The sequence below is a fragment of the Pongo abelii genome, chromosome 1 (genome assembly GCF_028885655.2).
Source record: "Pongo abelii isolate AG06213 chromosome 1, NHGRI_mPonAbe1-v2.0_pri, whole genome shotgun sequence".
NCBI classification, from domain to species: Eukaryota; Metazoa; Chordata; class Mammalia; order Primates; family Hominidae; genus Pongo; species Pongo abelii.
The window spans coordinates 82,141,860-82,157,897 of NC_071985.2; the positions used below are offsets into that span (position 1 = coordinate 82,141,860).

General features: G+C 36.2%; 1 protein-coding gene across 13 annotated transcripts in view; it reads right to left on the reverse strand.

Annotated features, from left to right (window-relative positions):
- DCAF6 (DDB1 and CUL4 associated factor 6) overlaps positions 1–16,038 on the reverse strand; it is a 138,017-nt gene that overhangs the window by 81,035 nt on the left and 40,944 nt on the right. For all 13 annotated transcript variants that reach the window (NM_001135405.1, XM_024256686.3, XM_024256779.3 and 10 more), the window contains 3 exon segments: positions 111–325; positions 2,276–2,411; positions 6,007–6,120. In NM_001135405.1, the coding sequence (NP_001128877.1) occupies positions 111–325; positions 2,276–2,411; positions 6,007–6,117 (462 nt within the window). In that variant the 5' untranslated portion in view covers positions 6,118–6,120.

Consider the following 16,038-nt stretch of genomic DNA (forward strand, 5'->3'; position numbering starts at 1 on the left):
TGCAAACTCCCAACAGCAGGTGATTCACCCACCTCGGCCTCCCAAAGCGCTGGGATTACAGGCGTGAGCCACCGCGCCCGGCCAAAGGACATGGTTTTGAGTAAACCTACCTCTTCTCTTCTCTCTTCCGCAGAAGGAGTTTTAAGTTCTCGTGCTGTATCATCTTTTGGGTCAAAAAGATATATATAATCTGAAGAGTAACTAACGAGAATCTCTTGACCATCTTCACTGTAACACAGAGATGTCACTCTGCAGGACTTATTATTAAGATGGGAAGGAATAAAACGGGCAACCATTCCAGTAGTCCCTCGACCTGCATAATTCCCTAAAAAAGAAACAAGAAGTTATTTAAAATTAATAATGTTTTAAAGAAAAACATTTTTTAAAACTCTTAATCTGAATTATTACATATGTGACTTAATGTAGCAATATAAATAAAAGCCGTCGCGTTTATTTCTAGTAGAGGTTCTTTCTCTGCAGTCAGATTTTGTAACAAAACAAAAAAGAATATGGTATAAAGGTAACACCTCTACAAAAAAAATTCATGATTGTCTAGAATTCCAGATTACATATGCTTTGTTGAAATGAGTTAATCAAGGAAAATGATTTATAAATATAATCACGAAGTCATCTTCCAAAAGTTCCCCCCAAATTAAGATAATAAATTTTTACAAAAAGCTAATACTCATCAGCATACTACACACATTAGTATGCAATGTATGCAATATCCTTGGGATGATACAACTTTTACTTTTTAAAAAAATTTCTGATTGCCATGAAATTTGCCTGTTATATAGTACAGAGTTAAGAATACTATTCCAATTTTAATTAACTCTGGTAGTCTTCAATGCAATATGATAGATAGGTGTACAACTGGCACTTTGTGCCCTGGGGGCCCAGGAATGCTAAATTCTAAGAATCCCACAAAGCTGTATAACCTTGCACAATGAAGTCTTATCATGCTCAAAATGTCAATTGTGTCCACCTGTTGAGAAACAATAATTAAGCCTATTATTTCATATTATATTACTACTGTTTCCCCTAAATGTACATATCCAAATAGGCTGGACTCCTCAATTATTATTAGATATGTGACTTAATGTAGCAATATAAATAAAAGCTATCACAGTTCCGAAAAGAAAGATCTCATCTGGTATTCTCATCTCAATAATCTATGTCCATCTTTACTGACATTGTTGGTTTCTGCCCAAATCCACCTTTATTTTTAACAATATAAAATATGTGAATATATGAATGTGCATTCGGTGTGTGTGTGTGTGTGTGTGTATATATAATATGTGAATATACGAATGTGCATTCGGTGTGTGTGTGTGTGTGTAATCCTGGCGTGTGTGCGTGCGTGCGTGTAATCCTGGCCTTCCTTTACTGAAAAAATGTGAATGGAAGTTGACTTCTAATTGGTTATTTTGGAAGTACTTTGATCCTATAGTGAGTGAAGTGAAAGAGCACTAGTTTATATTAGATTCAAATTCAGTATTCAGCATTATTAACAGCACTTTAAGGTAAGCAGGAATAAATACATGCTACACATTAATACATACCCAAGTCACTGTTCTAAATTTTCTTACTACCACATTTACCATTGTTTTCTTGATTGAAAAATAGAGGAGTGTCCCCAAAATTCATGTCTACACAGAACCTCAGAATGTGACCTTCACAGATGTAGTTAGTTACAGTGAGGTCATACTGGATTAGGGCCCACCTAATCCAGGGCCCACCTCACCCTAACTGGATTAGGGGTGGGCCCAAATCCAGTATGACTAGTGCCCTAAGAGGAAAATGTAAACGCGGACACACATGGGGAAAACGGCATGTAAAGAGAGTGGCAGAGATTAGAGTGATTCATCTATACCAAGGGGATGCCAAGGATTGGCAGCAACCACCACAAGCTAGGGGAGAAGGCATGGAACAGAGCTTCCAGTAGAAACCAATCATAAGACATCCTGACTTCAGACACTGAGCCTCCAGAAATTTAAGAGAATAAATTTCTGTTGCTTTCAGATACCCAGTTTGTGGTCATTTGTTATGGCAGTCCTGCCAAACTAATACATCAAATGTTACAACTTTTTAAACTGCAAAAGTATCATCCCAAAGGGTCATAAACACTTGGTGAAATGTTATTTTTTATAATAATCCATATTAAACAAATACTATTTTCTGAAATTTTATAATAAACAAATTTTAAAACTGAAAATGTCATAGAGATTTACTCTTTGAACTGACAGTCCTGTTTTCTCTAATATTATCTTCTTACCTGTAGCTCTTGTGCCCAGCATTCGCCGATCATATATTCGTACTGAGCTGTCAGAACAACCAACAGCAAGGTAATATGGTATTGGTGGGCAAATAGCAACAGATGTGGCAGCACGTCGACAGTTAATTAAAATATCCTACAAAACATAACATAATACCAATTACATACAGTTATACAGCAGAGGTGAAATTATATTTAAAATATTTTCTCATTAGTAATTAGAATAACTATTCTCAGAACTCCTAATTCAGTCAAGAATGGCAATGAGCGGAAAAACAATATGGCTTTCTTTTAACTTTTTTTCAGATTTCTACTAGAAATTATTTCTAATACATTCAGCCTATGTGAAATCAAAATAAATATACTCAATCAATATTTCTAAGGAAGATACTCTTTTCTTTATAGTCGGCCATACAACTCCAAAATTGATTGATTTCTACCACAATATTGCACTTTCCTTATAAACCAATCAAAGAAAGAAAAAATATGAAAATACTAAACTTAATTAAAATATGGATTTTTAAAATGATCAGTATTTGAGCAATTAAATACATTCTAAAAGGGAAAAAATAAAAATTACTTTCAAATATAAGACTGAAAATACTGAGTAATTATACTAGAACAGCACCAGCTACAAAAAGATAGTAATAATCCAAGAAACTCATATTTATGTGACCACAATTAAAACTCTAAACTAGCTACATTTCACACAACGTTATAATACAATTTGAATTATTTCTCAAAAATGCCTGTTAAATATTCCCATACTCATGAATAATGAACATCTTTAGAAATGTAAAAAATTCAAAATTACCTATATAATGTATCACTAAGTCATTAGTACCATTAGAAATGCCTGCTATTATTGGTCCACTTGACAGCAAAGATGGAGTTATAATCTACCTATGACAAATCTCTTATACTGTCTATAACTATTGATTATTTATATAGTATTCATATTTTTTTTTCCTTTTGAGACATGTCTTGCTCTGTTGCCCAGGCTTACAGTGGTGTGATCACAGCTCATTGTAAACTCAAACTCTTGAGGTCAAGTGATCCTCCTGTCTCCGCCTCTCAAGTGGCTAGGACTACAGGTGCACACCACCATACCAGGCTAATTTAAAAAAAAAATTTTTGTACAAATAGGGTCTCACTATGTTGCCTAGGCTTATTCATAATATTTTAATTGTAATCATTGCTATTAAAATATAACAAAAAATTAACTGACTTCTATATTTTATACTTTCTACTTATAAAACCTTTCTCCTTAACCAGCTCAAAAATAAAGTACACATATAAATACAAACCCTGCAAAAGACAGGTCTTACTATAATGTTATTGCTTATCTCTGTAGAAGAATTAGAAAATGTGAGAGCTAGTACCCCAAACATATATCCTGAAGGTACTCTGTTGATTCCACACTGCTTTGTCTAATGACTCTCACTCCTCATTCTTCTCAGTAATTTTTTTTTTTTTTTTGAGATAAAGTTTTGCTCTGTCACCAGGTTGGAGTGCAGTGCAACCTCCGCCTCCTGGGTTCAAGAGATTCTCCAGCCTCAGCCTCCCAAGTAGCTGAGATTACAGGCATGTGCCACCACGCCTGGCTATTTTGTATTTTTAGTAGAGATGGGATTTCTCCACGTTGGTCAGGCTGATCTCGAACTCCTGACCTCAGGTGATCTGCCTGCCTCAGCCTCCCAAAGTGCTGGGATTACAGGCGTGAGCCACCGCGCCTGGCCCCTCAGTAATGTTTTTAAGTCAATTTAACCTTATACTTTACTCAATTACTAATCTTAGAACATTACTCTCATTACATAGAATTCATTAACCAAATGCCTTTCATAATTCTAAGTTTTTAGTAGTTAAGGATTACTCTAGTTACCAGTTTTTCTTTATACTCTCTGCTTCATTTCACTTTTATACATAAAGGAAAAGTTTTACTAAGGAAAGAGTACTTTCACGTCTTATCAGACTTGTTTTCTTATTTTCCTGGGGGTTTTGTTTAGAAAAGCACAACTAAATCTTACTACACTGAAACATTAAAATAGTTTAAGAGAGTTTGCAATAACAAAATTTAGTACCCACCACTTACTCTAAGGAACAGGTATATCAAACACCCCAATAACCTGATATTTAAGCTTATTTCTGAGTTTAGTTCAATGCTTCCCTATTTGCATATCTGTGTATATACAAATACATAACAAAAAAACTGATTAAACTGTATGTTTAAAGGTTTTTGTTTTGTTTTGTTTTGTTTGAGATGGAGTCTCGCACTGTCACCCGAGCTGGAGTGCAGTGGTGTGATCTCAGCTCACTGCAACCTCTGCCTCCCAGGATCAAGCAATTCTCCTTCCTCAGCCTCCCGAGTAGCTGGGATTACAGGCACCTGCCACCACGCCCGGCTAATTTTTTGTATTTTTAGTAGAGACAGGGTTTCACTATGTTGACCAAGCTGGTCTCGAACTCCTGACCTTGTGATCCACCTGCCTCGGCCTCCCAAAGTGCTGGGATTAGAGGCATGAGCCACTGCATCCAGCCTAAAGGGTTTTCAATTTCTACTTTTTGTTTTATTTCTGTTTCAAATATATAAAATAATCTTTTTCCCCTAAAGCATGTTAACCAGTTGGTAACTGGTTTAGTTAGCAAGCACTGAACCTGATTAATAGTAATACCTTTTTTTTTGTAACTTTCAGTAAAAATATATTTTGAATAGTACTTTCTTATTTCATTTACTACTTCAAAATCATCCAAGGAAAAACTACTGTGCTCTAAATAACGTATGTCAGGAAAAATCACTTGGAATTACTTGTCTGGGGTCAAACGACTGAATGATTTCTCAGGCCTTTTGTAAGTTTAAAATAGTATTAAAAGCCAAACACGGTGGCTCATGCCTGTAATCCCAGCACTTTGGGACGCCAAGTCAGGAGGATCACTTGAGCCTAGCAGTTTGACACCACCAGCCTGGGCAATATGGCAAGACCTCCTATCTACTACAAATAAAAAAAAAATTAGTTGAGCATAGTGGCACAAACCCGTAGTCTCAGCTACTCGGGAGGCTAAGGCAGGAAGATTACTTGGGCCCAGAAGATTGAGGCTGCAGTGAGCTAGGATTGCACCACTGCACTCCAGCCTGAGATGACAGAGTGAGACCTTGTCTCAAAAAAATAAATTAATTAATTTAATTTAATTGTATTAAAGCATAAAAAACTGATAGTAGAGATATTATCCTTAGGAAAGTGGGCTAAATTTGAACAAACATGTTGATAACATGGTATCTTATTATTTCTTTTTAAAAAAGATAATATGTAATTATTGGTTTAAAAGACAGGAGAAAAAAAGACAATAAACTACCACGAGCTTTTATAACTGCTATTTGATAAGTCAAAGTTGTTTCCATGAGTAAATGATATAAATTTACTCATGATATAAATTTGATAAATTTGATATAAATTCTTCGGGTTTTTATAATATTAGAGAGTATATACTGAACAATTATTTGAATTTTCATAAATATATTTTAAATGTACAATTAAAATATAAGTTCCTCAACTTCAATATTAACATTTTACATTTTTCAATTTCTGATTATAAAATATATGCTTATTAAATATTTTAGCAAAACAAAAATTTAAAAATTCACCCATAATTTTACCATCCACATAACTTACTGTCCAATTTTAATTATAACCTTAATTTTTTCTGCATCATTTGTATACAAATTTAATTCTTACATCTTTACAATCTTCTTTTGTGCAGCTAGTTTTGATGCGTGTATCAAACCACCTAACAGTTCCATCTTCACCACAAGAGAGAAAAGTGTAAGGGTCATTGGGTACAGTCATAATCTGAAGATGAAAAGAAAAGTGCAGATAATCATACTGAACATTTAAACAGATGGCTCTGAAAAACATTCCTACTATTTCATAAAATGATTAAGGTAAAGGTTACAAAAACCATGCATTTTAGTTACTCATGGCTTACCCATACTATGATTCAGAATGGTACAATACAGATAGAAATAGATAAGAAGTAATTGTTGAATTAATATGATTCGGTACTTTGAAGATTAGCATTAACTTAACTTCGGATAAAAAGTTATTTGAAGTTATAAACTTCTAACAACTAGGGAAGAATGATTCTCCCCTAGGTAGCTTGTTCAAACTATTCAAAGCTTAATTTTTATGTTTTATCTATGTGAGTTTATAATTGTACAATAAATACGTAAGCAAATTTTCTTCTCTGGTAATGTTTAAGAAAACTGTGGGATGCTGAAATGATTTAAGTGCATAACTCACCTCTCAGAAAAATTTTAATTGTGGTAATGGTTATACAACATGAACATACTTAATGTCAACGAAATGTACTCTCAAAACAATAGTTTAAATGTCAAACTTTATATATATTTTACTACAATAAAAACCTTTCTTAAAGAAGTACAATATTTTAGATATGCCTGTATCCACTTCTAATTTAGCAATGACAATATTGTAAGTTGAGGCTCTCTATAAACCCTGCCTCAATAAGTTCTTCTCTCCCTATGTCCCAAAGATCCAGTACTGGCCGTAGCCTGTTAGGAAGTGAGCAGCAAAGCAGGTAGTGAGCAGCAGGTGAGCGAGCATTACCACCTGAGCTCCACCTCCTGTAGGATCAGCGATGGCATTAGATTCTCACAGGAGTGTGGACCCTATGGTGAACTGTTTCTCATAGGTTGTGCACTCCTTATGAAAAGCTAATGCCTGGTGATCTGAGGTACAACAGTTTTAAACTCAAAACCATCCCTACTCCATGGAAAAATTGTCTCCTGTGAAACCAGTTCCTGATGCCTCTGCTATACATGGTTTTCTGTATACAATATTCCTATGTTTGAAACACTGTATATATGAAAGGTGTTCAAACTCAGCCATGGACGAAATATAAATTACCATCACAAAGATATACAGCTATACCATACCAGAATGGCCAAAATGAAAGGACTTATAATATCAAGTGTTGATGAGGATGTGGAGTAATGGAACACATTGCTGATGGGAGTATATAATGGTACAATTGCAATGGAAAACTATGTATCAATATCTATTAAAGCTGATCATATGCTTCTCCTATAACCCAGCAATTCCACTAAAAATAAACGCCTGCATGGGGCATGTAAAAACATGAACTAGAATGTTCATAGCAGCACTATTTATATTAGCCAAATACTTGAAACAACCCAAATATCCAACAATAAGCTGGGATTAAATTGTTATCTATTCCTAAAATAAGATACTAAATCATCAGTAATAATGAACAAATCATTACTATTCCCAGCAACATAAATGAATCTCACAAACCTTCTGCGTGAAAAAAGCCAGACACAAAAGAGAAGGCACAGTATGATTCCCATTTTTATAAAATCGTAAAAAGGCCCAAACTAACCTGTACTTTTAAGAGCCTAGAAAGCAGTAAACCCTTTGAGGGGGCACAAAGGACTTATTGGGTGCTGTTTCTTGTTCTAGATGCTGAGTACATATATATTTTACTTTGTGAAAATTAACCAAGTTGCACAAATACACGATGCCAGCACTTTTCAGTAGGTGTTTTATACTTTTTAAAAATTTACTTGGAAAACTTTTGTCTTAAAAGGTTTACTATTATTGTGGTAAGCAGAATAATGGTAGCCCAAAGATATCTACATCCTATTTGTTAGAACCTACGAATACTTTACCTTATACTGCAAAAGGGATTTTGTATATGTGATTAATTAAGGATTGTGACCATAAGGAGATTATCCTAAATTATCCACAGAGGCCCAATATAATTACAAGGGTCTTACTGAGCAAAACAAGGCAGGAGAGTCAGAGTCAGAGAAGGAGACAAGATGATGGAAAAACAAAGAATAAGAAAGAGATCTGAAGATGCTATGTTGCTGGGTTTGAAGACAGAGGAAGGGGACTTGCTCCAAGGAATGCAAGTAGCCTCTAGAAGCCGGAAAAGGCAAGACCAGAAGGAATACACACTTGCCAACACTTCGATTTTAGCCCAGTACACCTTATTTCAGACTTCTGACTTCCAGAACAGTAAGATAATAAATTTGTTACACGCACACGCACACACACACACACACACACACACACACACACACACACACACACACACACACACGCGACATGGTTTGGCTGTGATCTCACCTAAATCTTATCTTGAATTGCCACATGTTGTGGGAGGGACCCCGTGGGAGGTAACTGAATCATGTGGGCAGGTCTTTCCCATGCTGTTCTTGTGATGGTGGATAAGTCTCACGAGACCTGATGGTTTTCAAAATGGGAGTTTTCCCACACAAGCTCTCTTCTCTTGTCTGCTGTCATGTGAGACATGCCTTTCACCTTCCACCATGATTGTGAGGCCTCCCAGGTACACAGAACTGTTAAGTTCAATAAACCTCTTTCTTTTGTAAACTGCCCAGTCTCGGGTATGCCTTTATTAGCAGCAGGAAAATGAACTAATATATAATTTTTAATTTACCAAACTTCAATATATTAATGTCCTTTGCTTCAATTGAACCAATTTTGCAATGAACACAGAATAATAAGATTTATACCCTGCAAAAAATATATAAAAAGTATATTCAACCTAAAGTATACATTTCAAGGAAAATGAGAATTTTTACTCATTTCATATTTGTGAAAATGTAATTAGTATTCCATCTAATCAAGTCAGCAGTTTACTTATGAAACTATTTTATCAGTAAGAAATATTTATGTAATTTATTGACTTAGCTTTGATGACTTTATTAAGTAAAATGATCACTTCTGCTTTGTATACTACTGTCTATAAATGAAATTATTGGAAGCATATATTTCCAAGGATATTTATTTTTAAAAACTAGAATATTGAATTTGATAATCAAATTAATGAACTATGAGCTGTACTCACACTGCTATTATAAAATTAAATTATTAAAACATATATCTATTTCTTATAATTAATGCCTTTATATGTTCAGAAATCTGCATCATTTAGGAACCTTTCCTCGCAATTTAACCTTCCTCAGGAAGGAGGGGAAAAGTATAAGAATGTTACAGAAGAAGCACTTCTGCAATGGCTGAATAAGACCTCCGAAAATATACTTCTTCATAAAAGCACTGACAACACTACAAAATTTCAAAAGCAACTTTTTTAGAACTGTGAAATTTAACCAAGGGATTAGAACAATCCAAGAAACATTTATTCAAGACAAATAACTGAATCTCAGAAAGAATACTGAGCTTTGAGCCACTTTAACTTGTGGTATTTTCCCTAAGTCAACAGCAGCCTTGCGACTATGGTAGTTGTAAAAAACAGTAACTTCACAGCCACTGTAAGTCACAAAACAAGTTTGAGACTCCCCCAAATGCCCTATCCTCAAAGACTTATCACAATTTAATCCGTCCTTAAGTTCCCTGGAAAAGCTGCCTTTTAAGGACTTACATGAATCTGACCATATTCAACCCCATCCTAAGGGTGCTTGTCAAAAATAATCAACAGCAATGATTTAACATCACAGTTGCTTGAGGCAGTAATACTAGGTGAGGCAAACAAGAAGCTGACCAGAAAAAGTTAAAAGTAAAAGCAAGAATTAGACATTAATAGCAGAATTTGAAAAGCAACAAAATATTTCTGGGAATTTAGAAATTATGCACATGTATAAGAATGTGCACATGCCAAAGAAGGACCCAAGAAGGCCCTACTCTAACATCTCTGGCTGACCTTGAGGCTCTGAACAAGCAAGAAGTGAAAGCTAAGGCAGAGTTGTAAATTTCCAGGGCACTTGAAGGCAACCCAAACACACAGTCCCCTTTGACAAAGACTGGAAGGCTTACTGGTTCAAGGCATTTAAAGAAATCTCTATCTAATCCTTAGCTGATAACTAAGCTAACCAAGCACAGACTCCAGTGCCTACACCTGAAAAAGAATGCAGATTTAACAAAATTAGTCTAGGAAAATCACTAAACAAACAGCAACGACAACAACAAACAGCAACAATGTTTTTCCATTTATTTCATGCTCACGGATTGGAAGAATCAATATCGTTAAAATGACCATTCAGCCCAACACAACCTACAGATTCAATGCTATTCCTATCAAACTACTAACATCATTTTTCACAGAATTAGAAAAAACTATTCTAAAATTCACATGGAACCAAAAAAGAGCCTGAATAGCCAAAGCAATCTTAAGCAAAAAGAACAAAGCCAGAGGTATCACTTTACTTGACTTCAAACCATACTTTAAGGCTACAGTAACCAAAACAGCATAGTACTGGTACGAAAACAGACACACAGGCCAATGAAACAGAATAGAGAACCCAGAAATAAAGCCACACACCTACAGTCATCTGATCTTCGACAAAGTTGACAAAAATAAGCAATGGGGAAAGGACTCCCTATTAAATAAATGGTGCTGGGATCACTGGCCAACCATACGTAGAAGAACGAAACTGGACCCCCCTACGTTTCACCATATATAAAAATTAACTCAAGATGGATTCCAGATTTAAATGTAAGACCTCAAACTATAAGAATCCTAAAAGAAAATATAGGAAATGCCACTCTAGACATTGGACTTGAGAAAGAAATTATGACTAAGTCCTCAAAAGCCATTGCAACAAAAACAAAAATTGACAAGTGGGACCTAATTAAACTAAAAAGCTCTGCACAGCAAAAGAAACTATCAACAAAGTAAACAGACAACCTAAAGAATGAAAGAAAATATTTACAAACTATGCACCTGACGAAGGTTTAATATCCAGAATCTACAAAGAACTTAAAAAATGTCATGCCTGTAATCCCAGCACTTTGGGAGGCTGAGGCGGGCGGATCATGAGGTCAGGGGATCAAAACCATCCTGGCTGACACAGTGAAACCACATCTCTACTAAAAACACAAAACATTAGCTGGGCATGGTTGCACGCGCCTATAGTCCCAGCTACTCAGGAGGCTGAGGCAGGAGAATTGCTTGAACGCAGGAAGTGGAGGTTGCAGTGAGCCAAGATCGCACCACTGCACTCCAGCCTGGCGATGAAGCGAAACTCCGTCTCAAAAAAAAAAAAAAAAGAACTTAAAAAATTAAACAAGCAAAAACCAAATAACCCCCTTAAAAAATGAGCAAAGGACATGAACAGACACTTCGCCAAAGGCATACAAGGAGTCAACGAACACAAAATAAAATGCTCCACACATCCACTAATCTCAGAGAAATGCAAATCAAAACCACAATGAGATACCATCTCATATGAGTGAGAATGGCTATTATTAAAAAGTCAAGAAACAAAAGTTGCTGGTGAGGCTGCAGAGAAAAAGGAATACTTATATACACTTGATGGGAATGTAAATTCGTTCAGCCACTATGGAAAACAATTTGGAGATTTCTCAAAGAACTTAGAATGACCATTCAACCCAGCAATCCCAATCCTCGGTATATATTCAAAAGAAAACAAATTGTTCTACCAAAAAGACACATGCACTCACATGTTCATCGCAGCACTATTCACAATAACAAAGACACAGAATCAACCTAGGTGCCCATCAATGGCGGACTGAATGAAGCAAATGTGGTACATATACATGGAACACTATGCAGCCACAAAAAAGAATGAAATCATGTCCTTCGCAGCAACTAAGATGCAGCTGGAGGCTATTATCCTAGGCAAATTAACACAGGAACAGAAAACCAAATACAACATGTTCTCACTTATAAGTAGGAGCTACACACTGGATATTTGTGGACATAAAGACGGCAACAACAGAAACTGTGAACTAGTAGAGCAGGGAGCGAGAAAGGGAAGAAAGGGGTGAAACACTAGCTACTGGGTACTATGCTCAGTTCCTGGGTAACGGGATCATTTGTACCCCAAACCTCAGCATCATGCAATACTACCTATGAAACAAACCTGCACATGTACCCCTCGAATCTAAAATAAAAGTTGAGGAAAAAAATGAATCCATAAAGTAAGAAAAAAGCTACTGGGAAAACTGGTTATCTACATGCAAAAGAATGAACTTGGACCCTTACCCTACATATGCAAAAATTAATTCAAAACGGATTAAAGATCTAAATCTACAAACTGAAAGTACAAAACTCTTAGAAGAAAACACGAGGGAGGCCGGGAGCAGTGGCTCATGCCTGTAAGCCCAGCACTTTGGAGGCGGAGACCGGCAGATTACCTGAGCTCAGGAGTTTGAAACCAGACTGGGCAACACGGTGAAACCCCATCTCTACTAAAATACAAAAAATTAGCCGGGTGTGGTGGCATCTGCCTGTAATCCCAGCTACTCAGAAGACTGAGGCAGGAGAATTGCTTGAACCTGGGAGGCAGAGGTTGCAGTGAGCCGAGATTGTACCACTGCACTCCAGCCTGGGTGACAGAGCTCAAAAAAAAAAAAAAAAGAAAACATCAGGGAAAAGCTTCATGACACTGGATTTCACAATGATTTATTAGATATAACGACAAAATCAAAGTTAACAAAGCAATAACAGACAAGTGGAACTACATCAAACTTAGGGTAAAAAGGCAATCTATGGAACGGGTGAAAATATTTGTGAACCATGCATCTAACAAAGGGTTAATATTTGGAATATATAAAGAAATCTTATGTTAACAACATAATATTCAGAATATATAAAGAAATCCTATATTAACAACAAAAAATAATGCAGATAAAAAACAAGCAAAGGAGATTTCTCCAAAGAAGATACACAAATGGCCAAGAAGCATATGAAAAGAAGCTCAACTTCACTAATCTTTGGGGAAATGAAAATCACAACCACAGTAAGATAAAACTTCAAGCCCACTGGAATGCTCACTAAAAAAAAATTGTTAAGTGTTGGCAAGGAAATAGAGAAATTGGCACCCTTGCACACAGCTGGTAGGCATGTAAAACAGTGGAGCTGCTATGGAAAATAATATGGAGGGTCCTCAAAAACTTAAAAATGGAATTACCATATGATCCAGCAATCTCTACTTCTGGGTATAGATCTGAAAAAACTGGAAACAGGATCTTGAAGAGATATTTGCACACTCATCTTCACTGCAGCGTTATTCACAATAGCCAAGAAGTAGAAGCAACCTAAATATCCATCACTAGATGAATTTATTTATTTATTTATTTATTTTATTTCTGAGATGGAGTCTCACTCTGTCGCCAGGCTGGAGTGCAGTGGCATGATCTCAGCTCACTGCAACCTCTGCCTCTCGTGTTCAAGTGATTCTCCTGCCTCAACCTCCCAAGTAACTGGGACTACAGGCATATGCCACCACATCCAGCTAATTTTTGCATTTTTAGTAGAGACAGGGTTTCACCATGTTGGCCAGGATGGTCTCAATCTCTTGACCTCGTGATCCGCCCTCCTCAGCCTCCCAAAGTGCTGGAATGATGGGTGTGAGCCACCGCACCCAGCCTGTTTATTTATTTTGAGACAGAGTCTCGCTCTGTCACCCACGCTGGAGTGCAGTGGCATGATCTCGGCTCACTGCATCCTCCACCTCTTGGGTTCAAGTGATTCTCCTGCCTCAGCCTCCTGAGTAGCTGGGACTACAGGCACCTGCCACCACGCCTGGCTAATTTTTGTAGTTTCAAAAGAGGCACGGTTTCATCTTGTTGTACAGGCTGGTCTTGAACTCCTAACCTCAAGTGATCTGCCCACCTTGGCCTCCCAAAGTGCTGGGATCACAGGCATGAGCCACAGCACACAGCCTAGATAAATGAATAAAGAAAATGTGGTATATACATACAACGGAATCTTCTCCTGCCTTAAAAAGGAAATAAATTCTGATATATGCTACAATATGATCATGCGAAGTGAAATCAGTCAGTCATCAAAAGCCAAATACTGTATGATTACAATTATATGAGGTATCTAAAATAGTCAAATTCTTAGAAACAGAAAGTAGAATGATGGTTGCCAGGGACTAGGATAAGGAAGAAAGGGGAGCTGTTGATAGATGCAGAGTATCAGTTTTGAAAAAAAAATTCTATGCTGATTAGTGTATACGTATTTGGCAAAAAACATCTTGGGTAAATGGGTCTATCATGTTAAAATGGTCTGTCTTTTGTTTGTGTGCTGTTTTGGATTTTGATTTAATTTTCTAAAAAATAAATTATGTTAACACAAAAAACTTCATATGGGGTAAAAAAAAAAAAAGTTGACTCAAGTCATACTGTAACAAAAGTCAAATCCAGATAGATTACAGATCTAAATGCTAAAGACAAAGCAATGAAATTAAAGTAGAAGAATATCTTCATAACTTTGGGATAGGAAAAGACTTCTTAACCAGGATGCAAAAGATACTAATTATAAAGGAGCAGACCAATACATTAGACAACATTAAATATTTTTCTTCATCAAAAGACACCATTTTAGGCTGAAATCCCAGCACTTTAGGAGGCAGAGGCAGGAGGATCGCTTGAGCCCAGGAGTTCTAGACAAGCCTGGGTAAGATAGCAAAGCCCCATCTCTACAAACAATAAAAAAAATTACCCAGATGCAGTAGTGCATGCCTGTAGTCCCAGCTACTTGGGAGGCAAGACAATCCCTTGAACCCAGGAGCTATAATCATGCCACTGCCCTCCAGCCTGGGTGAAAAAGTGAGACCCCCATCTCTCAAAACACACAAACCGCACCCTCCCCCACCATTAGGAGAGTGAAAATATAACCACAGAATAGGAAAAGATAGGCTCATATGCAGAAGATTTTTTTTAAAAACTCCTATAAATTAATAATAACAAAATAAGACAGACAACCCAACAGAAAAAAAATAGGCAAGAGATTTGACTACACATTTCATAAGAATACGTCCAAATAACCAACAAACATATGAAGAGATGCTCAACCTCAGTAGTATCAGCACAGAAAGGCAAATGGAAACCAATTAAGATGATACTATACATCCACCAAAGTAGAGCTGAAAATACCAACTGCTGACAAAAATCAGAAGCAACAGGACCTCTTACATGCTGTTGGTGGGAATGTAAGTCGTTACTACACTTTGGAAAACTATTTGGCATTATCTCTAAAATAACCAAATATATATTGTATGACCCAGCAATTTTACCGCTAAGTATACACCCTAACAAATGTGTGCATTTGTGCACTGAAAAGACACGTAAAAGAATGTTCTCCAAACTTCCAACAGCACAGAACAGATAAATCAATTGTGGTATATTCATCTAATGGAATACTATACAGTAATAAAATGGGCAAATTATAGTTACATATAACATGGATGAATTTCACAAATGAGTTAAGATTTTGCTCAGCAAAAAAAGCCAGATACAAAAACAACAACAAAGACACAAAAAGCCATAAAGTATATTTCCATTTATATAATGTTCAAAAACAGAAAAACAGGGGTATTAGAAAAAACAGAAAACTCCAGTGTTAGAACTCAGAATAAAGGGAGCTTTTGGGATACTTAATGTGCTAGGTGGTAGTTACATGAATAGATTTGCTTTGTGATAATTCACTAAGCCATATACTTAGGATTTATGTACTTTTCCTATATGTTCTATACTTCAATTTTAAAATTTTTAAATAGTGGATGGAATAAGGTCTAATAAGCAGGTCTGATATGGCTAATCAGAATTTCCCCAGACTACAAAAAAATGGAGAGAATAATGAAGTAGTAAACCAAAGACCTACTGAAAATTTCCTACATTTTTCAAGATGCCAATTGCTCACATCAAGAACATCAACAAATCCCAACTATAAAAAAATACAAAACAATGCACATCGAGACACACTGTTCT